The sequence below is a fragment of the Sardina pilchardus genome, chromosome 6 (assembly GCF_963854185.1).
Source record: "Sardina pilchardus chromosome 6, fSarPil1.1, whole genome shotgun sequence".
Taxonomy (NCBI): domain Eukaryota; kingdom Metazoa; phylum Chordata; class Actinopteri; order Clupeiformes; family Clupeidae; genus Sardina; species Sardina pilchardus.
The window spans coordinates 17,467,425-17,494,937 of record NC_084999.1 but is presented as its reverse complement, the minus strand read 5'-3'; the positions used below and the strand labels follow the sequence as shown (position 1 = coordinate 17,494,937).

At 44.6% G+C, this 27,513-nt stretch overlaps 1 protein-coding gene across 1 annotated transcript; it reads right to left on the bottom strand.

Annotated features, from left to right (window-relative positions):
- smg5 (SMG5 nonsense mediated mRNA decay factor) lies at positions 1 to 27,211 on the bottom strand. Its single transcript, XM_062538745.1, has 22 exons — positions 26,749 to 27,211; positions 24,733 to 24,831; positions 24,363 to 24,486; positions 23,809 to 23,965; positions 23,481 to 23,570; positions 22,992 to 23,081; positions 22,305 to 22,383; positions 21,800 to 21,925; positions 21,329 to 21,397; positions 17,526 to 17,737; positions 16,689 to 16,826; positions 15,044 to 16,048; positions 13,337 to 13,509; positions 12,987 to 13,062; positions 12,583 to 12,758; positions 11,862 to 12,020; positions 10,496 to 10,555; positions 10,205 to 10,364; positions 6,779 to 6,869; positions 5,338 to 5,412; positions 3,224 to 3,362; positions 1 to 1,675 (listed from the first exon to the last, which is right to left on the bottom strand). Exons 1-22 carry the CDS (start codon positions 26,811 to 26,813, stop codon positions 1,592 to 1,594), a joined length of 3,447 nt encoding a protein of 1,148 aa, XP_062394729.1. The 5' UTR covers positions 26,814 to 27,211; the 3' UTR covers positions 1 to 1,591.
- Positions 27,212 to 27,513: the final 302 nt, after the last annotated feature.

The following is a 27,513-nucleotide window of genomic DNA, read 5'->3' as shown; positions in this document are numbered from 1 at the left end:
TCTGATGAAGTCTTGTTTTTTTTTTTTATTGTTGAATGCGTGAACTCACACATACATTTGTTTTCCTTTTGCACTGTGCATGGCGGGAATGATGATGTAGGGCATGCGTGTGATTGATGATGGAGAAACAGGTGATGGAGATTTCACTGTTTAGTAGGTCTGAGAGGAACAGAGGGGGTTTTGGGGGAGGGGGGGTTGGGGGTCACAGAGTTGAACACAACTTTCTCCACTCCTGTCAGCACTGGGGGTTCTGATGAGCTGATGGCAATGGGATGACGAAGAGGCGGTCATCAGACAGAGCTAGGACCACTGTGGTGACCTCTCTTGTGAGAGCATGAAACAGACAGATCACAAAACCGTTTAAGGAGACATGATCGAGTCAGCCGCCTGAACAACCTCCCGCTAACCCTTCCCCTTTACTGTGTTCGGCACAGTTTACAAAGGTCCAAAAAAAAAAAAGAAAAGACAAGACACAGAAAACAGTACAACATACAAAAATAAAATCGCATAAAACCAACCATCTTTGTTTTTTTTTTGTTTTGTTTTCTTATTTTTTTTTCCTTACATTACCCTTTTTTTCTCTCTATACATACATAACTGAATACATTAGGTCACTGGTCACAAAAAGTACACAGCAAAAAAAAAGAAAAAAAGAAAAAGCCACAAAGGGGAAAAAAAAAAAAAAAAAAGAATCCAATTCCGACAGACGTGCAAATCCTTTCACCTTGACCTCCGGGATGGGTTCTACAGGTGCTAAAAGGAGCCCTGGTCTGGCGCACAGGCCCAGCATGAGAACAGGTTCCAGAGCTTTCCTGTGGGAGGAGTGGCGCACAGTTGGTGGATTGTGTGTCACACAGTGGATGTGGTCACACCTTCACCACTGCCCTACCACCTGGAGTGGACTCTAAAGTCACCACTCCAGACGCCCCTCCCCTCGCCCTAAAACTTCCTAAACTCAGATAAGGAAGAAGAAAAACAAACAAACGACAAAAACAAAGAAGCATTGCGCTCTCTATATATTTATATATATTGGTAATCACGTCTTTTCCTCGGGTTGTGTATATGCATGTGTATGTGTGTGTCTCTCTCTCTCAGTAGGATATTAGCCCTCATCTCCACGAGCAAGACCTGGTTGGGTTCGAACAACAAGTGAACCAGGGGCACTCAAACCTAGACGCCCTCCCCCCAAACCCTCTTCCTACTCCGCATGGAGTGAGAGACGGGTGAGGGATCTGCGTCTGTTTTCGTTTGCTCTACATAAAATCATCTTTTTGATGTTTTTTTTTTTGTTATTCTTATTTTCTTTTTTGTTTTAAATCCCTTCTCCGGTTCTCCCTATTCCTATGCTCTGCCATATACACGCTGCAGCAGTCTCAAGACCTGCTGTCGTTTATGCTCTCTCTTTCAACTGGTTTGACTTCATGTTTGCTTGTTGTCTCGGAGAAGCAGATACAGACAGAGCGGTAGAGTGGATGAGGACAGAGAGAGTGAGAGAGAGAGAAGAGAAAGAGAGAGAGAGAGAGAAATAGAGAGAGAGAGAGAGAGGGAGTGGATGTGTGAATCAGCCGAAGTAGCCAGACGGGTACTTTCTTCAGCCCATCTCTTTCCACTGGCGGTAGAACTCCACCACGTTCTTCAGCTCCATGCCCGCCGCTGACACTGCTGCCATGGCAGCCTGTCGCCAGGCAACAACAAAACACACACACACACACACGAAAATTGATTAGTATTCACATAATACAGTTCTTTACCAAACTTAAAGGGACCCCATGCAGTTTTGGCAATTTCTTCACCGTCTTCTCGCTTTTTGCTCGCAGTTTTCTCTACAGAGCTCCCCATATTTATATATTTTACGACACTCCTTGGAAGGTCAGTCTGCCGTTTCCTCTTTCCCTGTACCTCCGATAACGGTTTACTAGCTTGCCGCTTTCTTTTCTGCTATGATGAATGTCTGAGAAACTCCACTGCTACCTTGTTCTAGCCGGTGCCTGGCATGCATGAAAGTGGTGCCGTAAAGCAAGACTTTCTGACTCTGAGGCTGGCGGCTCACCGGTCCAAAGTTGCAAGGCTGGTTGTTCTGCTCACAGACGCTAGGGCCAAAAAGTCATATAACCATTCCAAGTTAAGGTAAACTAGGCTAAAACAAAACTGAGTTCCCATTTAACACACACTTATCCAGACCTTAGTGCTGTCGCTAAAATATACAGGACAACAGTATTTAGCTCAAACCTACAGGGAACCTAATATACACAACCACATTGAGCAGCTGGTCACTGCTTCGGACAGCAATGACAGACAAGAGGGCCTGATATAGACTGTGCTGAGTGAGGAGGGAGGGTTGCTCAACCCAACCATGGTGTGCCGCATTTTTGTTTTGAATATCACTGGTGATGCTGAAGAAATTGGAGGGGTCTGCTATAGGACGTATTACTTTAAGGAAACGTTAATATTTGTGAGCATTTTTGTCTTCATTCAGACATGACTGTGAAGAGCGACAGGAAGCGAGTGGGGGAGATGGAGCAGGTGGGGAAATGACCTCCGGGTTCCCGAGGACACTGGACTCAAATCTGGGTCCCCAAGGGCATCTGGACCCGAGAGTGGTACAGACACTACAGCTATATGTGGCACACACAGGGCCCTGCGAACTGAAACACTTAAATAGTCAACCTCAAAACGATTATCCAATAGAAGCAGCGGCCATTAGGAAACTGCCATCACTCATCACTGACTAGGCTCAAAATGTTGTTTAAAGTGTCTGGTAACATGGTGCAGAGGCCTACAGAGATACACATGTCTGTTGACCTCCAAATATACCATCTTACTTATGCCACCTCCTGTTCCCCTGACTGACTATGCAGACCTACAAAAAGGAATATAATGTCCGCAACACTGATATTTGCTCCCGTTTAATGTTTCGACCCTACTGGGTCTTCATCAGACAAAATGCACACAGCTACTCTTCTTGAATGACTATGCAGACCTGCCATTGAAGGTCAAAATAGCTGTAGGTTTGTGTTGGTGTTTGAACTGAAACCAGGCATAATTTTCATGGTACCGGGTTTACAATGCTGGTATCTAAGATCCATCGTAAAATGTGAACACAAATAAAGGCATTAAAATGTGTGTGTGTGTGTGTGTGTGTGTGTGTGTGTGTGTGTGTGTGTGTGTGTGTGTGTGTGTGTGTGTCTGTGTGTGTGTGTGTGGTGAGCGTGAGAGATCTCACCTTCATGGGTGTAGAGCGAGCAGACATCTCGGAAATGGAGTGACCGGTAAGGATGGTCACCATGCCAACCGTGTCCTCGTCTCCATTGCTCTGACACCCCGTCAGCTGACGGCAGCTGTCAACCATCTTATACAGCTGCCTAGGATTCAAATAAGACAAGTCAAAGTCAACACCTCAGTCAAACAACAAGAGATTAACACTCACAGCTCACTGACCAACTTATTATAAGTTATTATAACTTATTATAATAGCCATCACCTCGGCAACCTAGGTATCTTCCATGAGAGACTTTCTGCTGTGAGATTATTGTTAATACCTATTGTTAATACCAGCACTTAATGCCAATACATTCAGCTGGCAGTGAGTATCCATCAGGATTTTGTAATGTAATATCGTAGACAGGCTCTTAAGGCAGTCATATTGATAACAAAAAAATATAGGGAGAAAGAACTCTAAACGACTTGGCTGAAAGGCAGTCACACCTCTCTTCTCATGTCGTGTCATGGAGACATATTACAAGCATTGTCATCCTGTCCCAAATTTGCATACTCTGCCAAAGTCGTTATGTAAATCACAATACTATGCAACACCAAGAGCCTGTTGGGGCATGAAAGATGAGTCAGCGGTCCGTGTATGCTTCGTTCATTTGATATTCAATTAAGAACCAAAAATCAAAAAATCAAAAAAATGACTTGTTATTTCATTATTTGTTTATGAATGTGATACGAAGAAGAAAATAACGCTTTGTTTTTCAGACTTTTGATTTCGTGGTCAGATCAAAAGTAGAACATTTAAAAAACGGACTCAGGGCTAACTGATTTTGATATTTATTTTTTTCCGATTGCTGTGACCTGGAAGTCAATTCAAAGTCACTTTCTTGGTCTTTCAGTGCTCAGTGTTGAGGCTATTTGTTGCTAGCTTTAGCGACTTTTGGCAATTTTAGCGACAGAAAATATTGTCTGGCATACCAGAAACTGCGCGACTTTGCGCAACTCAGTTTCATTGTTGAATCGTCAGAAAATCATCTCCCTTCTCGTGCCTGTTTTCTTGAACATTGCATTCGCCCAAATCGTTGCTCCATGATTATAGAAGTAGCCTAATGATTAGTCTGTAGTAGCCTACAGGCTATCAGGCCACGTTATTGCATGGAAGTTGGCTACAGTGGATTGACATAGCCTACTGGGGACGGCTTGACGCCGAAACGCGTGGTGGCATGGTGCTACAACAAAGAATAAAAAGACAACGAACTAGTGAGTGCGGTTCTTTTGCACATTGGAATTCCCTAGAAGTGGCCACTTAATTCACGCACATTGAATTGTATTACAACTTATCGCCACGAGGTGGCAGTTGAAGTCCGCTGGAGCATTGCCCCGGTGTTATGTTTTCCGGTCTTATGCATCTATAAAAGATTTTGCATGTCTGCTTTTCCCCAACTACTGGTTTCTTTGCGCATGCTCGCGTTGCTCACAACAGCTGCAGGAGTTTTCTGTGCCATCACTAGATTACACTACAACCACTCGGACGAAGACATGTGAAATATAGGCTGCTATTTTAGCAAAAAGTGGACCACAACTTCATTCACAAGCAGAGCAAACAATTCAAATGAGAAAAACCTAGATTGTCAGCTGAGGGGACGTTTAAATAGCCTATAGCCTAGGCTAACCATAGTCTTTAGGTTAAATTGTGTATATATTCGGACTGGTCTGACAGAAGCATAGAAGCAGCAGCTGGCAATTGGAAGTCAATAAATAATTTCCGGGGTCACAGCAATCGGAAAAAAATAAATATCAAAATCAATTTTGTCCCTAAGTCATTTTTTAAAATGTTCTACTTTTGATCTGACCACGAAATCGAAAGTCTGAAAAACAAAGGGTCAATTGCTTCTTCGTATCACATTCATAAACACATAATGAAATAACAAGTCATTTTTGTATTTTTTGATTTTTGATTCTCAATTGAATATCAAATGAACGAAGCATACACGGACCGTCAGCACACCCAAAAATGACAAGTGCATCAGAGGTACAGAAGGACTACATGAACCCAACCACCATAGATTCGGTTTAAAAGGAAGTTAATTAAGAAGCAACGCATTGTGGGTGAACGAGTCTCACCAGGCCTCAGGGTCCTGCCGCTTGAGCTTGTCTCGGTCGAAGCTCTTTCCCGCCTCCTTCTGACAGCGGATGTACCTACGGGATGGGGTGCGCAAGAGGGGGTACAGGGGAGGAGTAAAGGAAAGAAGTCATGAGACATAAACTAAAGTAAATTACAGGCACCACTGCATCACATGATGTGCAATTAATAGACGCTGAAAGACTTGGTTAAGTTAAGACAGTACTCTTGGTTTACTCTTGGTTGAACGGATGCAACAATTTAGCATGACTGCCCTGGTGAAACAGGAAAGGCATTCTATAACCACCCCACAACCTGGGGCTGGACAAATTTGCTCTGGTTATCAAAGACTAACTCTATCTGTCTCAGATATTTGAGGTTTTCACTTTTCATATGAAGTGTGAAGGTATGCTCAGTGGAAAAGTGCACAATCTGGTTTGTGTTTGCTTTCTTACAATAACTAGTGTGATATAATGAATAGAAAGGCAAAATTGGGCTCATACTAGATTCATGGCTGTGGTGAATATTCTGCGGATTTGTGGCACCACTGAAAAGTCCTCAAAATAACACAATGCTGAGCCACCCTCACGTTGCAGTCATTCGACTTTACATTACAAAGCTACAGAGGTGGAAAAGTCCTAGCCTGACTCTCGCCAGACCCTTGTAGTTCCGCCATGCTCCACCAGAAGCGTTTCGCTGAGCTCCACACAAGGGTCTGGACGCGAGGGCAATCCAAACCCCTGGGCCAGTGATCAAAAAATAAGCAACCAATCAGGAGCGCCGAAGCGAGTGTTTGATTCAAATAACAATGGCGGCACGCAGCGAGGAGTCTTGTGCTGACATTGATTCTGCTATTTCAACCGTTTTGTCGAATCTATCGAGTATTCATTCTTTAAAAGATTAACAGAGAATAGTTTTGAAGACATTTATTGGTGGCAAGGATGTTTTTACTCTTCTTCCGACCGGGTTTGGCAAGAGCTTGAAGAAGCCTAGCACGTCATTCAAGATAACAGGCAAGTGGTTTATCGAATCACATGCGAGGATGTTTTACAAGGACCCGCCTTCAGAAATACATCTCCTATCGAGAAGTCCCAGATCCTTGTGTGAAGCAGACAGCGAACTACAGGATCTGGCGAAAGTCAGGTTAGAAAAGTCCAGCCTCAGAAAGTAAAAGTCTTACCACAGTGCCAACCATTCATTTAAACCAGCTGACTCTAATTAACACAAGTCTTCAGCCAGCTAGCAGCTAATTGATGAGATCACCTGTGTTAAGTGCAAAGGTAGAACCAAAACATGATTGTATTTTTACTTTCCACCTCTGCAAAACTAGACATGCTATTTCAGCCATGAGAGAAAGCCTCTAAGGGGTCCCTCTCCTCAGTAAAACAGACTGGTGATGGAGGTTATCCACCAGTCAGGAGAGCAGTGAAAATTGTGCCACACCTATTCCCCCTGCGAAACTCCGATTCCAAGAAACGAATCCCGTCCCTTGCACCAGCGTTCTCCTTCTTCAACATGTCCAGCCCGTCAATCACTGCAAACACAAATGAAAAACATGAAGTCAATAAACTTCAAAATGTGTTGTGTAATGCCAGCCAGATGATTGTGAAATGTGTTAAAAACCAAATGCCAGGCGAAAGTCTCGAGTAGAAAATACCACAGCTTCATTGTTGTGCACACAAGATATTTCCACACAACGCCTTTGAATAAAGCAAAGTGCAACAGGCATGATGAAAGTAGTGTTAGAAAGATATTAGGCTATCTACAGTATTTCAGCAGAATACCAGGCTAGTTTTGGAGGCGACTGAAGTAAGTTTGAAAGAGTTTAATATTGACGCAGTGACACAGACATTCAGACTGAAAGGCTGAAGGGATGCTTTGAGCACACAGATAGAACTGTTTTTTGAGGCCTGCAATGGTGACTTGAACACACTTATGAGTACATCTGCTCCTTAGGCATCATTCTGTGCAAACAGTGTCATTCTATCTAAACAACTCAAGCTCTTTGGGAATAACAAGCCTTGGATTACAAAAGAGCTCAAACGCTGTCTAAATTTGAAGTCAGCTTTTATCCAAGGAGACAAACAACGTGTCGGAGATCTCAGAAAAGAGCTAAAGCACAAAATCAAGCTTGCCCAGCTTAATTACAAGAACAAAATGGAGGAGAGGTTCACCAGGTGAGAGGTGAGGGAAGCCAGCTGTTCCTTGATGCCAGCTTTGTGCCCAGTACAGCGCAGATCGGGACACATTTTTCTGTTCAAGCCCGGCCCGCGTCCAACGGTGCAGTACCTGAACCCGAGTCGAGCCCGTCAGGCATTAAGATATTTATGTCCGGGCCCGACTCGAACCCGACACAGTTCAAATCTCATTTGTTTTTCATACTAAGGACACATGTTTGTGTGGAAAGCCCACTTTTATTAAGCAACTGTAGGAAGGTATTAGGAAATGTCAACAGTTGAGTGCATCAGCTCACACGGGACAACAAACGTCATTAACACAGGTGCACTCATGAGAGTCCCCAGCGATAACATTAACATGACACAAATGCAGCTTGTTGACATGAAAATCACTCTTACCATTTCCCTCAAAAGCTGTATAGGCTACTAAATTGCAACATGGGATCTATTTACATCATTTGTATGGTAGGAGCAGGCTTCACTCAGTCTCTTAGGTTTGTTTTGAGAGTGCTAGACCAAACTTATATGTTTACTAAGAAAAGGAAAAAAGGTCGCACTTTGCATTTAAACATGTTTTTATTGCACATCATTTTTTTGCATAAGAACATGGATTAGCAGAAACTTTACTGGATGGTTTAAGTAAATAGATGCATTTAATCGGTTTTTATTGCACAGACGCGTTTTCGGCTGAGCGCCTTCCTCAGTGTGCTCACTTTGAGGGCCCTAAGCCGAAACACGTCTGTGCAATAAAAACACATGTCATGAGAAATCTGCAACCCTTACATTTAACATAACCAACGGGTTCATCACTATCGGCCTTTACAACTATGTAGAACTACTTCCACACAGCTGACTTTCGTTCATTTTCGGTTTCTTTCTAACTTCTTCCATCGTTGCCCTGCCAAATCTTTCATGGTCACAGCTAGTTTAACAAATTTCCGGACACAGGACGACGGATGTTAGAGTAATGTTTTGCATTTATTTGAATCACAAATTTGGTTAATGCCTTATGGCCCGACCCAAACCTGAGCACCCTTTCTAAAGATCTGTCTGAACCTGGCCCAGCCCGTCGGGTACTGTCGGGCTCGGGTCGGGTATCCATCCTCTAGAGTACATCCCACCTACTGGCAGGTGCAGGACAAATGAAACTTGCTTCAGTGAAAAGGCAACATTTTCACCCTGCTGGGTCTTCTTCAGGCATTGTGCAGGGGACTAACTGCATTTTAAGGTAACTGAATGGAGAGATACGTTAAGGTGCGACTAAGTTAAGGTGCAACATTAGAGCAGCGTTACGGCATTTCAAATAATCGAAATACTACCCAATTATAACTTCCAACAACTATGACAAAACATAATCCAAACATAATGATTATTTTGCAGCATTCGGTTTTCCAACAATGATCTCATTTTTGTCTTGAGATAAATCCAGGGCATACTTTTGTTTCACAGTAAGCCTTTTTATTTTGGAAACGCACACAATATTCACGGGCATTAGAGCCCTCATTAAGCTGCATTACTTATAAAACAGAGGCAACAGACTGCTGCCTCAGTGTGTGTGTTCACATACATGCTGGGATTTTGGGGAGCCTGGAGGTGCGACCAAATAGTAAAACCTAAAGTGACTTGCAGCACAATATTTGGCATGTAGTGATGTGTGACTTCTGTGTTAAAAGTAGGAATACCACTGTTACCATATACAGTACACTACATTGTCGAAAGTATTGAGTATTGAGTGCATTTGTGAGGTCAAACACTGATGTTGGACCATGAGACTAGCTCTCAGTCTCCACTCTAATTAATCCCAAAGGTGTTCTATTGGGTGAGGTCAGGACTCTGTGTAGGCCACTCAAGTTCATCCACACCAAACTCTGTTATCCAGAATGGTCAAAAAATCCTATAAACACACTCCCTAACCTTGTGGAAAGCCTTACCAGAAGAGTAAGAGGTGCATTGACAGCTACTGAAAATTCACCTAATATAGGAATTGATCTGCATTGTTTTATCGCTGGATTTAAGGATGCATGTAATCCGGCTAAATTTCAACTTCCAGTCAAGGGCTCTAGCAGGCTTTAAACATGAGTGAAAGCTTTATGAACTTAAAGATTGTCCGTTTGTTTTGGTTGCTTTGAGGTTTGGTTGCTTTGAATGATTATCAGTCGGCTTTGAAACATGTCCCTAAATTTATTTAATATCATAACACGTAGGCTGTTTGCATGGTATCGACATTGCAAATGGTGGTGATACATTGCTAACAGAAAGTTAACGGTCAATACTAATTCGCCTCTGTGACTAGTGACTACCCTCAATTGCGGAACAATCAGGGGGCTCATTCTGCCTCCATATGCATAAAAAGGACAGACGTGCCATGATAAAATGCCATACTTATTAAGAAAAGCCCAGTGTTAAAAGGCCTAGTGGTGCTTGATGTGTATGTCCATGTGCTTCATCAGCTCCCTTGCCACAGGTGTATTAATCAAACTCCACGCAGACTACATTCATAAACTAAATGCTTGTTTTACACACAGTTGTGACTGATGAAACCACATTATTTTTTCTAACATTTAAAAAATAGATAATGTTTCCAAAATCATTTGATTAGTGGCGTTAATCAATCACGATCTCAGTATTGAGCAACATAATCACAGTTGTGATTTTTTGGCATAATCGAGTGGTGCTACAGGGCAGCGTGTACCTGTGCGGGGGATGATGATGATGAAGCACCCGCTGCTGGCCAGTTGCCTGAGCAGGGGGAGGTGCTGGCACAGGGACGACGAGTCTGGCACCAGGTACGGAGACATGGACGACTGCGCCTTGGGCTGCTGAAGGCTGCCCTCTAGCTGGGACACCTCCAACTGCGCCCACAGATGGAAGAGAGACACGGAGAGAGAGAGAGACATGATAAGGAGGACACAATGGAAGAGGAAACAAAATAAGAGACGGAAAAAGAAACAGAAAAAACAATGAAGCAATAAAGAGGGTGCACCTGTAAGCGGAGCTGAGCCATGTCTCTCATCAGGCGGTTCCGACGAGCCTCCTCCTCTGCCTGCAGGCAGGCAGACACACACACACACACACACACACACACACACACACACACACTTTGTTATGAAACACTTTCCCTGAGGTAGCATGCGGGCATGTGTACATCGACACTGTACAAATTTACATTTAAAGCAGCACTTAAGAAGACTTGCTCTCCGGGTCCCCCTACAGTTGAGAAGCACAAACTAAATAAATATGCGTCTTTATCTAAAAAGTATGAATAGAACACCGATACAATCTATAGGGAATACACCAACAGCAGACTTTAGAAAGATATCTCTGACTTCCGGCTTAGCAACTTTTCCATTTCAAATTCAGAGTGGGGGCAGTGTTCCTACCAGAACACAGAAGGTTGCTAGGTCAGTAATCGCCTATAGATCGCAGTGATGAGGTTATGTACCATCAAAATGATTTTGGAAAAAAAAAACGTTTCCAAACTCAAATATATGTGCTTCACATGAGCCCGACTTGAGCACAACCTCTTCAGAACGGACAAAGTCCATCAGGACTACAGCCCGGCACGTTCTCTCGTGAAGAGTGGAAATGCAGCCGCAGCACAAGGGCTCCCACTGGACCGACCGCATAATGAGGATCATGCCCACTCAGGCCTGCTCACGTCATGAGCGCTGATCAGGGCACTGACTTACTGTAGGAGTTTACACGCATATTGATCTCACTGTAAACCCCCCCTATCGATCGACTTTCACCCTCTTACATATACACACACACACACACACACCATAACACACGGGTTGCGATGCTGTAATATGATATAATTACATTCATGTGACAGAGCAATCAGCCAAGTGGACTTAGAGAGCCTGTCCAGCACTCAATACTTACAGGCAAAGTAGGAATAAAACAATGATGAATGTCTAACTCTAATACTTTCCTATTAGAGGAGACTGAACGTTCTGGATGTAAATGCTGTGGTTATATTCATCACCAATAGCCTACATTCTTTGCCATGTGGAAGACACTGACTCTACTTTATGCACACTTTTCATCTCGGTTTTGTGTTTGCACATGCAAACATCAAATCCTGATTTCGGAAACCCTGAAAAGCCGGTTATGCTAGCTGGTGTATTCCAAGAGAAACCAGGATACTGCTCCATGTACACACCCTATCCTGCACAGCTGACTACATACTGTACATACATACATACATAAATACATACATACAACTTCACAGGTGCATCTGAAACTATTTGAAATTTGAAATTTCAAGGATTCTAGATTCATTACACACAAAGTGAAATATTGTGTGTCCATGCAAACAGCATATTTCCAATAGTCTGCTGCCTTACCATACGGAACTGGGCCTTGGCCTGCTGGACCAGGTTGTCCTCTTCTGATTGGCTGATGCTGGTGAAGATGCCCGCCTCCGGGTTGAAGTGCAGCACGTTGCCTTGGAGACTGGTGAGGAAGTGGCCGAAACTGCGGATGCAGCACAGACGCACCATGCACTGAGAAGAGGTAGAGAGAGAGAGAGAAGGATAGAGTGGATTGAGGCAGAGAGAGAGAGAGAGAGAGAGAGAGAGAGAGAGAGGGTTCATTAGTGGTCTTGTATAACAGGGTGGGATTGAATGAAACCATTTCTGAAAACTTGTACTTGTTTATGAGGACAATAGAAAGCACTGTTGGCCCTGCATTGTTTTAAATCTCCTGGCCCTGCGGGTATTTTAATGCATTCCTTGCCTTCCCATGTAGGGTACGGTGTTTTGGAGAATTTATAAAATACCAATCAAAAATGTGTATGAATTGGTGTCCCTTTGTGGGGCACAGCACAGGTGTTTATATTGTAATGTATGGCATGGTGGGATGTGGGTTGAGCTGTTTGACTTCATTTCAATATGTGGGCTAGCTTGACTGCAGTGGAGCTTAGTGCAAACATATTATAGTGTCATCAGCTGTGCTAGGAATGAAGGTGTGTGTTGGGGAGGTTGCTGCAGAGTGTCTCATTGTGTGTTGTGGTGTGTGTGAGTTGTGGTGTGTGTGTATATGTGAGCGTGTGTGTCCAGCGGTTACCTCGTTCAGGGTGCTGAGAGACGGTCGGCTGGCGCTGAAGTCCAGGCGGCGGTGTGCCAGGCTGAGGGCGGGCAGGTGCCGCAGGGCCAGGTCCTCGGGCAGCAGCAGCGTCTGGGCCAACCCCGGCTGCTCACACTCGCTCAGCAGCGCACCCAACTCCGAGCACACGCCCAGCTCTACACACACACACACACACACACACACACACACACACACACACACACACACACACACACACACACACAAGCTTTGCTTTGAGTGAAATGTCACATTGAGCAGAGGGCAACCTTGATCCAGCACCCAGGGGGCACTTGGGGGGGGGGGGGGGGGGGGGTTGGGTGCCTTGCTTGAGGGCACCTCACCCGTGGGTGTGGGAGAGTGCTGTCCAATCACTTCAGACTCACCTGCTTCCAGCATCTTGGCTCCATCAGGTAGGAGGTTGAGCAGCACCGAAAGTCGGTTCCACAGACTCTGAGAACTCTGGGTGATGGGTGGGGGAGAGGGAAAGAATAGCACATGAGCTTGTTTAAGAGGATTTCGTTCAACCAAATGAATACAGCACTGTTTCACTGAGGTCAGCATTTTTAACTATTCAGTCTGATTGCCACTTCCTGGCATGGGCGCAAGGGCATTTGTGCGACTTGTTTGTATGCTGCTGCAGGCACGGTGCTGTATTCAAAACGAAGACAAAAACGAAGACTGAGGAAAGTCAATACTGTCTGAAGCAAACAGCTGGTACTAAATTTGTTTGTACCTGAGCACACATGAGGATGATGTCCGTGTTTGTCCTCAGCCAATCCACGATGACCTTCACCACAGGAATCAGGCCCTGATTGGTCAGAATCGTCAGCCTCTCCAACAGGGTCTTCTCGCTGTGGATGGACTGGTTGCTGTGTTGGCTGCCCTCGTCCGAGTCCGAGTCCATTTCTACAAGGCCAGACCAGGTGATTAAGAAGCCTGCATGCCATCACCACAATACTACACTTCAACAGACATCTGGCTAAAGGAGAAATGTAAAGACTTTCTGCTTGTATGGCCTCTTCCACGCTATTCTCTTCCGCTCTATTCCCTTGTCACACAATGAAACAGACTGAGTGAAATAACACAGATGTCTAGAGAGTGAAGAGAACATGTTCTGCATGTGCTGGTGAGGAGTCCTAGCCTAGATATCTAGATGCCCCAAGTTGCATCAAATCTAATTTGCTGCCGGGGTAGTCTAGCAACTCTCCGTTGCCTTGGGAGAATACCCGAGTAAACTTCTCTCGGGCAATCACTTCACGTATAGAGTCGGTAACACAATGACGACTGACCTGTGACCAGAAGTTGCAACCATTAAAGGAGAATTCCGGTGTGAAATTGAGCTTAACTGTACCGAAACATGTTAAGGTGTACTCACACGTGTTTTAGACGCACTTTCACTCACCCCCAGCATTCCGAACTCCTCCGTTTTCAGCCTAGCTTACAGTAGGCTTGAATCTATTAGATTGGGCATTACGTAGCCTATGCAGCTAAATCGCTATTTTTAAACCATTAAAAAGGTTCCAAGTAACTCCACACTGCATTGGTAGACTTCTGAGGGCCCTGACATTTAAAACGAGATACTGAGAACTTTGGAAATGCACAGGAAGTTTATTAAAAAAAAAGACTGTTTACAAGCAGTGCCTTCATAGAATCTCTCCGCTGGGCGCCATCTTGGAATCAAGTCGCGATAAGCCGACTGACGAGCACGAACGAACAGGAAGGACAGGGGAACATATTGCTAAAGTAATTCCATAGGAAATATATAGTTATACTGTCTACATGAGCATGATGAGTGACAAAGCTCAAAATGTTTGCAATATATCCCCCTGTCTTTCCTGTTCGTTTGTGCTCGTCAGTCGACTTATCGCGACTTCACCACAAGATGGCGCCCAGCGGAGAGATTCTATGAAGGTACTGCTTGAATAAACAGTCTTTTTAAATAAACTTCCTGTGCACTTCCAAAGTTCTAAGTATCTCGTTTTAAATGTCAGGACCCTCAGAAGTCAACCAATGCAGTGTGGAGTTACTTGGAACCTTTTTAATGGTTTAAAAATAGCGATTTAGCTGCATAGGCTACGTAATGCCCAATCTAATAGATTCAAGCCTACTGTAAGCTAGGCTGAAAACGGAGGAGTTCGGAATGCTGGGGGTGAGTGAAAGTGCGTCTAAAACACGTGTGAGTACACCTTAACATGTTTCGGTACAGTTAAGCTCAATTTCACACCGGAATTCTCCTTTAAGCATCCTGCTACTTGAAAACAAGAAGATGATTCGTTGTAGCGCTATCCTATTGAGTGGAGAGGGAATTTGAAAGACAACCGTTTATCCCATCCCTCCGATTAAGCCTATGGGGAGTGCCCAGACCCTACTGTACATCTTGATGTGAGCCTGGCTAGCCAGGCTAGAGGAGTCCTAAAAAGGAGAAGTGAATGAGGTGTACCGTTATCATTAGTGCCGTTAGCTGTGTTGGGCCCGATGTCGTCAGGCGTCTCTTCGGAGAGGACAGGGGGTTGGGGCGAGGGGACCGAGTCCGGCGTGGGGCTGGGCGTGTTCTGCGGCCGCAGCATCACGTTGCTGAAGGTGGGCGCCAGGCGGAAGTGGCGCTTGGCCTGAAAGAGCTGGGAGGACATGGCCTGCAGGTTGCTGCTGATGCTGGGGTCGGCGGAGAGCAGCGGCCCGTTAGTGACCACGGGGCTCGCGGAACCTTCCTCTCGTGGCGGCGACGGCGGTTGTTGTTGTGGCTGCTCCTGCTGCTGCTGCTGCTGTTGTTGCTGGTGCCGGAGGTCTTCTTCGTCTCCGTCTCCGTCTTCGTCCTCGTTTTCGCCCTCCTCGTGCACGCCGTTGCCTTCGTCAATGTCCTCCAGGTCGGAGCGCGACTCCTGGCTGTTCATGTCTGAGTCCGTCTCGACGTCGAATGCCGTGCCGCCCTCCTCCTCCTCCTCCTCCTCGTCCTCCTCCTCGTCCGTGCCGCTCTCCCAGCTGGGCGCCCCAGTGAGGGGGGGCCTCCTCCTCCTCCGCCCCTCTTTCCGGAGGACCACGGGCGGGTCCACCGGCGGCCCTGGCGACACCCCCAGGGGCCTGTCGGCGCCGCGCCCGCCGTCCTCTTCGTCCTCCTCCTCCTCGTCGCTCTGGAAGCCCTCGCTCAGGTCGCTCTCGTCCTGCTTGCTGGCGCAGCGGCGGCGCCTCAGCATGGACAGCCGCGAGAACTTGCGCTTCTGCTTCAGCTTGTTGTTGCTGTCGCCGCCGCCGCCGCTGCCGGCCCCCGGCTTCTGGGCAGCGGCGTTCCTCTGGGGCCCGTCGCGCTGGGCGCCGCCCGCCTTCTGGCCGTCCTCCCGGCTGCCTTTGTCCTCGTCTTCCTCGTCGTCATCTTCCTCCAGCGAGCCGTTCCGCAGGGCTCGGTCCTCGGTACCGGTGGTGGCGGACGCCTCTCTCAGCTCAGGGTCATCTGGAGACGGGGACGATAAACACAGAGAAATGAGGAGAACTGGTGGTCACGTTTGAACTTTCTAGTTTCACTTTCCAAACCCCATATTTCCAATGTTGAATGCCTTTACAGCTACATTTCCAGTAATCCAGTAATGGCGGCTGCAGTACAAGCACATCACAAAAGGCCTTTTGCCTGAGCTGTATGCATAAAAGCAGCCTGAACATTTCTTAAGCCATTTTAGCAAATCAGCTGCACTTTATCTAAAATCAACCAACAGAGCAATACTACAAATTGTAGTAGAAACCAGCTTTCAAAAGAAGTCATATTTATGTGAAGTGATTTATGTGAAGTGATTAAAATGACACTCAGTAAGGTAACATGGTAAAACACCACCCAGATCCAATAGTTCCCTTCAATGGTGTGTGTCCCAACTTAAGTGAAAGTGAAACCAATGCGGTTATCTCACAACACTGGCGAAAGCAAAACTAAACTCATGCAAGCCTCCCCTGAAACCAATCCAGAGGATGGCATCAATCCTTTCCACCAAGTACAATTAAAACTGGGCCAGTAGTTTTTGTTTAATTCAACGACCAACCAAAGCCATGGCTGAAAGCATGACCTCCTTAGAGGTGAAGGCGGGGGCAGCTGTGCCACTTACCGGCGTTGTCCGAGCGCAGCGCAGGTACCGGGACCTCGCCCTCCTCCAGCTCTGCCTGCAGGCGGATGTTGACATGGTTGACCAGGTGAGAGAAGAGAGCCAGCGTGAAGGCTATCGAGGCACTGTACTGCTTGGACCCTGAGACACACAGAAAAACACTCACTGTAAGTGCTGATTCTTATAGGAACACATTTTTGAGAAATGCGCTGATTTGCCATCTATCACAGTTAGATCAAATGACATACTCTTCTCTTCTTTGTGTGTGCAATAACCCAGTTTGTTAGCACTGGTAACACTGTTAGCATAGCTTAGCATAATTCACTGGAAGTGGGTTCCACCAGTTAGCCTATAGCTCCCTTTTCACTACAGGCTAGCAATAGCTATATTGCTAACTCTGGGGTGAATGGGGAAATGAGCTCATTTCCCAAAAAGTTGGCGTATTCCTTTAAAAGGAAAGACACTAGTCTCCTTTTAGACCCTGGGACACAGAGGAGTGCTGTGTACTGTAAGTGCTGATCCCTCGGAGCCCAAGGGAGAGGAACACATGAACAAATGAAGGACATACACAGTACAGAGAGATAGCAAGAGAAAGGCCCGCAAGAAAGACTGAAGAGACAGAATAAAAAGGAAGACAGTTTGGCGCGGCTAGAGATGTGAGCAGAAGGAGAGAAAGTGACAGAGTGCAAAAATGCAAATGAAAGCCGAGAAAAGGGAGAGGTGGGAGGTGCAGGAAAAGGGACAAGTAGAGAAAGAAAACCAGAGACAGAAACCAAAGGGAAGTGAGACAGGAGGACACCACCCGTTCCTCCTCCCCACCCCATGCAAACGTTCCCTCACCTCCCCTCTTAAGGCTGTGCACCACCATCAGACAGGTGACCACCATCTTGAAGACCAGCGTGTCGGGCAGCACGGAGCAGCCGCTGTCGTGTTCCTCCTCCTCCTCGCCGGCCGACAGCGTGGTGTGCAGGGGCGCTGGCAGGTAGAACAGCACCAGGTTGAAGTCCTCCAGCACCGACTGGCACAGGGCAGTCAGCTCCGTCTCAATGATGCTAGACACAACACCACAGCGCAGGTTAGCCAGCAATATAGTATTTACCGTGTTGTGCTGAATTTGTAGCATGTGCAAGCATATGTTTAAGAAAAGTACGAGAGATCAGGCAAAACGCATTCGTTTTATTTTAATGAGATTCAATTCATTTATTTCCATGGCCACTCTAAACCATTCACACATTTCTGCAGTAGCCACTGAAGGGTCGACTCGGCCTTGTGCTTCGGCTCATTGTCAAGTTCAAGTGCTGATTAATGCAAATTGTCCACCAATATTTTCAAATAACATTCTGCATTTATTTTGCCACAGTAATGACCAAATTCCCTGTGTCTTTGTAGCTCACCCACCTCACCTCAATGCTTCATAGTAGATGTGATGAAAAGAGAGTTCATCATGCCTCAGTTGTCTTGGCTAGCAGTAAGATCGACTGGCATTATTTTTTACTTATTACGGTAAGCCCTTAAAGGGGAACTATGCAGGGTTTTTTAGCTTCAAGAGAAGACATCGCCAAACCTTCTCTTTATAAGCTCTATCTTACAGATCTGCCATCTTCCAAATCTGCCCAATTCTTGGTCAACCTCACAACAACTCCTCACAACCCCCCAATCACATCTAAAAACAAAATGGCCTTTTCAGTAACTGCCCTAGGTCTTCCACCACACATGTTATTTTGAAGCATTAACAGACATAGTTATTTTAGAATTTCCGAACGAAAGGGGTCGGAGTGCGTGAGTGAAAATGTCCTGTTGTCCCCGGCAACGCGATTTCCTGTTCCAAACAAACTAACGACCTGCATTGCCATTTTCATGAGCGGTGAAAATCTTTTAGGTCTATGGTGAAAATCACTACATGTCCAGGCGTTTATGTATTCTTCTGGGCCCGTATTCACAAAGCATTTTATCTTACCACTAAGAGTACTCCTAAATCGCGCTAGAAGATTTTAGTTAGGAGTTTTCCTTTCAAAGTTATTCACAAAGCCTTTCAGACCTACTTTTAGTAAGGAGAAACGCCCACTCCTAAACTAAAAGTGAGTCTTCGTTGCTATGGTTGACGTCATTACTCATGCACGAGCTTGATGAAAGTGACCACCTTGATTGGCTGGTGATTATAACGCGGGAATGATTGCAAACCTCCCCTACAATGACGAGTTGAGTGACAGGTGTTAGGTCTTAGCTGGTGAGAATGCGTGCGCTATGTCGGGCTGTGAAGGATGGAAGATGATGAATAAATAGGCATAGCCTTAATGAATAAAGAGTAAAGCAAGCCTAGGCTTAATGAAACACTATGGACTGGAGCAGTATCTTTGCAACATGTTTTAAATTAATCTGTATGAAATCACGTAGCCTATATTTGCAAAGAGGAGAAGCGATTTAATTTAATTAGGCACAATGAGACGTTACATTTAGTTTACATGCAATGGTGGTTTTGGTTGTCGGTGGCATTATTGCATTTGCATCCTTAGTTGCAATGCACATTTATTCCCTTGCATGACAGCGAGCTCCTGCACTGCACGGTCATTTCAAAACATCGCGACGTGAAATGCCACTAAAAGCGGGTTGTGAATAGGTCTTAGTGAGTTAGAAGTCCTCTCGAGTTCTTTTATGCTGTCCTAGACTTAGGAGCTACTTTTAGGCTTAAAATGCTTTGTGAATAACTTTTAGTGGAAAAAATTAGGAGTCATAAAGTTAGGAGTGACACGCCCATTATTTTTAGGAGTTCCTCCCTAAATTTGCCAGTTAGGAGCTACTTTTAGCCCTAAAATTCTTTGTGACTACGGGCCCTGGGCCCGTATTCACAAAGCATTTTATCTTACCACTAAGAGTACTCCTAAATCGCGCTAGAAGATTTTAGTTAGGAGTTTTCCTTTCAAAGTTATTCACAAAGCCTTTCAGACCTACTTTTAGTAAGGAGAAACGCCCACTCCTAAACTAAAAGTGAGTCTTCGTTGCTATGGTCGACGTCATTACTCATGCACGAGCTTGATGAAAGTGACCACCTTGATTGGCTGGTGATTATAACGCGGGAATGATGGCAAACCTTCCCTACAATGACGAGTTGAGTGACAGGTGTTAGGTCTTAGCTGGTGAGAATGCGTGCGCTATGTCGGGCTGTGAAGATGATGAATAAATAGGCATAGCCTTAATGAATAAAGAGTAAAGCAAGCCTAGGCTTAATGAATCACTATGGACTGGAGCAGTATCTTTGCAACATGTTTTAAATTAATCTGTATGAAAACACGTAGCCTATATTTGCAAAGAGGAGAAGCGATTTAATTTAATTAGGCACAATGAGACGTTACATTTAGTTTACATGCAATGGTGGTTTTGGTTGTCGGTGGCATTATTGCATTTGCATCCTTAGTTGCAATGCACATTTATACCCTTGCATGACAGTGAGCTCCTGCACTGCACGGTCATTTCAAAACATCGCGACGTGAAATGCCACTAAAAGCGGGTTGTGAATAGGTCTTAGTGAGTTAGAAGTCCTCTCGAGTTCTTTTACGCTGTCCTAGACTTAGGAGCTACTTTTAGGGTTAAAATGCTTTGTGAATAACTTTTAGTGAAAAAAATTAGGAGTCATAAAGTTAGGAGTGACACGCCCATTATTTTTAGGAGTTCCTCCCTAAATTCGCCAGTTAGGAGCTACTTTTAGCCCTAAAATTCTTTGTGAATACGGGCCCTGGTGTACTAAAAGGAGAAGTTTGCGCTAGCATGATAAAGTTTATAATGTAACGTCAAGCTGGGCTAATAATATTTAAGTCGTCGATTTGGTCGTAGAAAGCACACTGGCAGGAATAGCCTAAATTAGTGGGACGCTTGCCTATATTAGTTGGTTATGTTAGTTCATTTTTTACTGTGCTACATACAGTATGTTGATCTCTGGACGGAGTTAGCCTACTGACAGACAAATATCTTTAACATGGACATAACCGCTATCTCTAAATTAGATGTGCATGTTTGTCGACTCCACACACGGCAACGGGTTGACTCCGCCTTCACCTTGACACCGCCCCTGGCCCGACCGTATAGCCCCGGCTGGCCCAACTATTTTGTTGGGACAGAAATCAGGGGCTAGTAGCCCCGATTTGGCCCGCAGTTAGCACCTCACCAAGAGGTGTGAAAGCAATTAGCCCCGGCACGGCACGGCTGGCTCGGCTTTGGCCCGATGGTCTGAAAGGGGCTATTAAGTCCTGCCCCAATTTGAGGCTGCCCCTTTCTTGGTCAAACTCACTCTTCTCTCATCCGGTTTCGACAAAAAAATAAAATGACAATTGATGAGTCTTGCGTTACGCAAGTTCAATTTATTTGATGTTACTGCAACGATGCAGCTTCAGTTGTTCTGCTGCCAAACCATAGAGAACAGTAGGAAACCTGCTGCTTGCCGCTGGTCAATGTGATCCCTGTTTGTTAGTGTTTGAGAAAAGGGTGGTCTAACTGTTCTTACACGAATACATTCATACTTTGCATTTGAGCATAATAAGAACAATTGACTGTGTTTGAGGACAGATGATGTACCTATTTTCATATGAATACACGTATACTCTGTATTCGTGCATAATAACAAAGGTTGTCAATGACAACGGGTGGTGTACCTATTCTTGGGTTGTAGTAAACTCTGCAGGTACATGAAGCCCACCAGAAGTCTCTTGATGTCTTTGGACCTGTAATGGCAGAACAGAGAGCAGAGGGACACCACAATCTTCATTCACTTCTTTACATCAGATGGTACAAAAATGGGATATAGTGACAGATGAGCTGTATTGGTAGATCAGTGAACAGGTCTGGGAAGGAGGAAAGGTACACTTTTCAGTCATCTAAAAATGTATATTTGAGAATATTTGATGCCCACTCAACATCTCAACGTCAAATCTGAATATACAGTACGAGGGCATAGGGCATGGGGGCGGGCGCGTGCACACACACACACACACACACACACACACACACACACACACACACACACACACACACACACACACACACACACACACACACTAACACACACACTAACACACACACTAACACACACACACTATTCTGCAGGTGCAGGTGAAGGTTCTCACCTCTGCCTTGAGGGCGACAGCTTCTTCATCTCCTGCTTCTTCACCTGGTGGTACATCTTAGCTGCCTTGACGAAGAGACGCTTCAGGTTGCCATACGCTCCCTCGAATGGCGTCTCTGATTGAATGCTACAAAACAGGGACCGTGGCCCATAGATCAGACAATTAAAGTAAATTCTACCTAATGTGGCTTCATTTATGCTTCCCCCCTGAGTTACTCAGAGAAAGACATCCATTCCAAAAAGGTAGCTTTAGTAAAGCTTTAGGTCACAAAGAAAGCTTGTGACCAACTCCATGAAACAGCACCTTAAAAACATTTACTATACAAATGACTGCAACCTACTATCATCTTAGAAATCTGTGATGAATCAAGAAATGAACTGCCTATGTACAATGCAGGGTGCTCTATGTGGCAAGCTTATACTGACACCATGAGGTTAGTATAGAAATTGTTCTTTCAAGGCACAAATACATTTTGATTTCCTAGTTTTTAGAGGTGTCCACTCACCAGCGTAGGTAGTAGTATGTAGCTTCGACGTTGTAGAATTTACTACCCGCTAACGTGCCAAGCTGATTAAAAGGCATTCCTGAAACACATAATGAACCTCAGTGACTATGATGACAAAAGAGCTGTTCATACAGAAGTGCATAAACTTGTAGATATACTGTATATGTACAAGGCCCAAAACCCAGAGCACATTTATAGCAACAACCAACCACCTTTATAATACAGCTATGGGGGAAAAAAATTCCACCGCACATTTTTCTGACGTCATGCTATAGTTACTGAGTGACATTGAAATGAGTTGACCGTTATATTCAAATTTGCAGTGGTCCCTAAATTTTAAATCCATAACCTCATTTGAATGTCACTCAGCAACCGTAGGGTGACATCAGAAAAATGTGAAGACGTGTATATAAGGCTGGAGCACACTACGGTCCTGAATTTGAATGATATATAAGTCTAACTAAATTCAACATCATTTTAACATCATGGTCCGGACCTTAAGCGCAAACAATTCAATTTTCAAAGTTAACTTTCATGGTTCTACACTACATGCTGGTAGATTTCACGGAATTTAATTCAATACAGTGGTTCTCTACTGAAGGTCATCAAGGACAATCCATAAGCAAGGACCTGGCCTTCCTTGTCCATCATCAGATCACCCAAGGGGCATCTTAAAGGCCCACTCACCGACATGTGGCGAGACGGACAGAGCCTGGTGGTAAAAACGTTCGGCCAGCTGTTCTGCTTCGACCCCGGCCAGTTCATTCTGGTAGCGCGCTGCAAAATTCAACACAAGCAACAATCAGCATTCAAAAAAGGGTAATTTCACTGACTTCCAACACAGGGCACCACTAGATTTCTTGAAAATACTACTTCATGTAGATAACAGAGCGTCACGTATAAGGCAAGCACTTTGTGCAGGCCACATTACACTACTGTATCTGCAAGATTCATCAAATTAAACATGCATCAACATATCATCAAATGCAATGAAATGTACAGCATTCAGATGGTCTATATTTAATCACTGTTCCTTAACTGAATCCATGTAATCTGGTTTGCCAAAGGCTCGGTCTACCAGCTGAACAACTATTCAAATGTATTACCACTTGTACAGTCACCAGTATGGTATGTCTCTTGTAGTGTCAATGCACATTCTCTCTCTTTGGCACTTACCCAGGTCTCCCAGGTAAACCAGACACCTGTGGCAGGCCATCTGAGCCCATTCCATCTCTTTAGGGGAGGCGGACACTGGCTTCTTTCGACCTGTGGTGCAGTGCACATAGGCAGCAAAGATCTAGTCAAAAGTTCTTACCAAATCCATATATGGGTAGACAGACACAACACATTCCACTAGTACGGACCGATGAGTCACTAGAACACAAACACGCCCGCAGAGTCCATCACCAAAAAACCTGGACCTCCTGGGTTAACTGCAATGAATGTCACAACCAGTCTTGGCTCAAGAACAAATGAACAACTTTCCAACTTGCTCCTCTCTTACCAATGAGCGGGTCGGTGACATGGGTCCAGTCGATGCAGTCCTGTAGCTCCAGCTGGTAGTGGGACTGGACGTAGAGCAGGAGGTGCTGATAGAAGCCCACCCCGGCGATCAGGTGAGTCCTGTACGCACACTCCAGCGCACTGTGACTGTGAATGTGCTGCAACGCAACCCAACCAGAGAGAGGATGAGGAGAACAACAAACACTTCCTGCATCATTAATACTACTTTGTAACGCTTGTCTAAGTCAGAGCCAAATCAATTGTCTTGAGTAGACAGTTTATGGTCGGTAAAGAACACAATTACTAAACTGTGAACATACTGTACTTAGGGGAGAGTAATTGGCAATGATAAACCCGCACCAGACATATGAACTGATACATGAACTGACAAAACGGTGTTAATTGGTATAAAACAGGTAGTGTTATCATTGTAGGACTGAACTGAAAAAATGGCTGCCCACAGTTTCAGAGGCAACAACTTAAGTCACCAAGAACTTATTCCTCCTAGACTTCTTAAAACTGCAGAAAGACAGACAGTTTATAGGCATACCGTACCTTCTTGTTGGTCTTGATGACCTGAATGACCTCATAATAAACCTTCCTCCATAGAAGCTCCTCAGCTTTGCGCCCATAGTCAACAGGATGAAGGAACATGAGCTTCACACACAATTCTCTTAACCTGTTCAAACACATACACAGAGGACATTCAGAAACATAACATGCAACCTCAGGCTCTCACTACAAAGTCCACATACTATCCAACAAGCAGGTGAAATGGGCTACAAAAGACAGATTGCATCTTGATCCGAAGAGGAGTCACAATACACAAGTCAAAACAAGAAAATCCAGGAAGTTTTCTCTTAGCCAATTTGAGTATGACAGGATATAATTCACATATGAAAGACGCTAAGTGAGTGCGGCTTACTTGTTGCGAAGGCTGATGTTCTCTGGCTTGAAGACCTCTCTGTAGGATGATTTACCGCCGATGATGACATCTAACTTGTGCACAGACTCAACCACCGCCCTGATCAGTCAGGGAAGTGAGTTTAATTAATGACGACATTCGACATGACTGATAACATTACATTACATTACATTACATTACATTACATTACATTACATTTAGCAGACGCTTTTTTGTCCAAAGTGACTTATATGTCAAATATATTACACTGTCCCTGGAGCAACTTGGGGTTAAGTGCCTTGCTCAAGGGCACAACTGTGAATGGAACAGACAACGTTCAGGCCACTGCAAGCTAGCCCAGCTCCTTAACCACTACACTACCATTGCCAAATTTGGCTGATATTGATGAGTAAGAAAGGGACATACTAAAATCTTACCGAGCATGTTATGGTCAACATTGAACTGCCAAAAGTACGAAAACCTTTCTACCATATATTTCAGGCCTGATTACATAAATGTAATTGTCTTTCACCAAAACCAAAACTACTACCACACACCCTGACTGACATCTCACAAAATATCTTTTCAATACAGACTTTCAAGTGAAATCTACACAGAAACAAGTACAGTCTGACTGCACAAATTACAGTGATGCACAGATCATTTCCTCGTTTCTAAAAAGGAGGAAACACCTCTATTCAGTTGGGTCCATCTGAAGCGTACAGGCACCTGAAGCGTGAATTATTTCTTTTGATATCACAACACTTCATGAAGTCAACATAACAGTCAGGAAGTAGAGATATGCTTAAATGAATTCCACTTCATGATGTAGCCTAGGCCTATTAATCAAAAACAACTGATTCCAGATTGCCAACATGATTTGTGACATGAGTCAGTCATACAAGTGCCTTTCATTTTTGTCAGCAAAACATCCCATCTCATTTGCAAAAAAAAAAAAATCCTTCACCTTGTCTACTATAGAATTTCCATTGAGGTTTGAACCACATATTAGAATGGTTAATTCTGCACATTGTAAAGCTAAATGCTTCTTGCCTTGCCAAAAAAACAACTACTACATTCATCCTTAGGGCTAAAAGCATTAATATTTAGCCTGCGTTGGAATTAGCAGAATCAGCACAGTAGTGTTCATAACTGTTCAGAAGCCCAGTATTCCTGGAGTCCTCCCGTTCTCCCCATCTCACTCTCTGCCTGACACCCTGGATACCCAAATCCCTGGCACTTCATTTTGACTTGTGAAAGGTCTGGGACTGCTGATGAACATAGGACATTTCTCCATACCATTGTGTTGCCTAGTTTAGGTTAACACTAACACCAACTAACCAACAGTTAACACTACAATTGTCTCCAAATTACTCCAGGAAAATGACTTCATTGAAGATCAGACATTCCATACAGAGCACAGCAGCCTAAACGCCTTTGCTGAATCCGCATTAAGATTCTAATGTTTGAAATACAGACTCGACATAGAGTCAGGCCTGACTGCATGTGCATACGGAGTGTCCTTATAGCACATTGATGTGAAACTATGAATACTGTAAAAACACCGAAACGGTATCGTTTCCAGTCAGACACTTAACATTTATCCAACAAGTCACAATGCATCATCTAGTAGTTAACTTACCTACAAGACAGAGGATTCATTTCTGGTTGTACCATCAGGATATAATTTTGCTAATGACATCCATGTCTATAGATGATAGCTCTGTGCACCGGTTTTATGACATTAACATATCGAGTATTGTTCTGTAAATGCTAGGCAACTTTAGCTAGCTAGCCAGTCCAGCTGCCTAGCTAGCTAACCATACTAATAGTAGCTAGCTACTGAACATGTTTGTTGATTTACTGCCATGCCTTTCCGGTGGTTCATTGTATGATAAGTAAATTAAGAAGTTCCACTGCATTTTGTCGGGATAAAACTGTTAGTTGCTTTGTCCAGATGTAGCTTGTGGTAGCTAGTTAGCTATTACTCACTTGTCAGCTTTGACAGGCTAACTTGTGACTGTCGGCCTCACTCACCTGTATAGCCGCTTGATATGAAGGACTTTAGCCTCTGGCTCGCTGTCTTGTCCAGGTCCACTCATACTAGCGGAGATGTCAGGCTTTAAACCCGTCTGCTGGCCAGCTTGAGTTGGTCGTAATGTCTAAATGTTCACATCTACCGAAGCAATCAGCCGGGTAACGTTAGGTGCAGTAGGCTTGCCTGATTAGCTTGCTAGCTAGCAGGTGTCGTTCGTAATGCTAGACAGTTAGCTATCAGGTTGGCTAGTTTCCCTCTCACTGACCACTTAACCTGTGTCTATCTCGTTCCTTGAATCCTTTGGCATATACCCCCTCTGCCCATCCGTTCGGAGGCAGGGTAGGGGAGGAAATGCCCAACTTGTTTAGCTTGGTTGTAGGTCAGCTGTCACACCCTGATGTGGGTTTTATGTTGTTCCCCGTTCCAGGCATCGCTCCGAGAGCGGCCATTATTCCACACAAAACATCGACCGCCACAATCTCGCGAGAACATCAACACAGCACCTTCGACCTGTTCAGCGCGGTGGGAGGGTGGGTGGCACAAGTTTCATCTCTTTCTGTTACTAAATCGGTGCGTTTTCAGTTTTTAAAAGTTCAAATGAAAAAGAAATGTAATCACTTATTGTGTTGTTCAGGGGAAAATATAACTTGTAGTTACATATTTCCTTGGCTCATCTGACTGTTTAATTTTGTTTTGTCATGTTGTTTATTGTGTCAACCCTGTTACAGACATAATGCAGTATTGGCAGCCCCCTTGCATGGTGA

Excerpts from the sequence above, each read along its gene's own strand:
- smg5 (XM_062538745.1), bottom strand. The coding sequence starts at position 26,813 with ATGAGTGGACCTGGACAAGACAGCGAGCCAGAGGCTAAAGTCCTTCAT. Across the intron at positions 12,759-12,986 it reads AGCCAAGATGCTGGAAGCAG|AGCTGGGCGTGTGCTCGGAG; the intron begins GTGAGTCTGAAG and ends GTGTGTGTGTAG. Across the intron at positions 3,363-5,337 it reads CGGCAGGACCCTGAGGCCTG|GCAGCTGTATAAGATGGTTG; the intron begins GTGAGACTCGTT and ends TTTGAATCCTAG.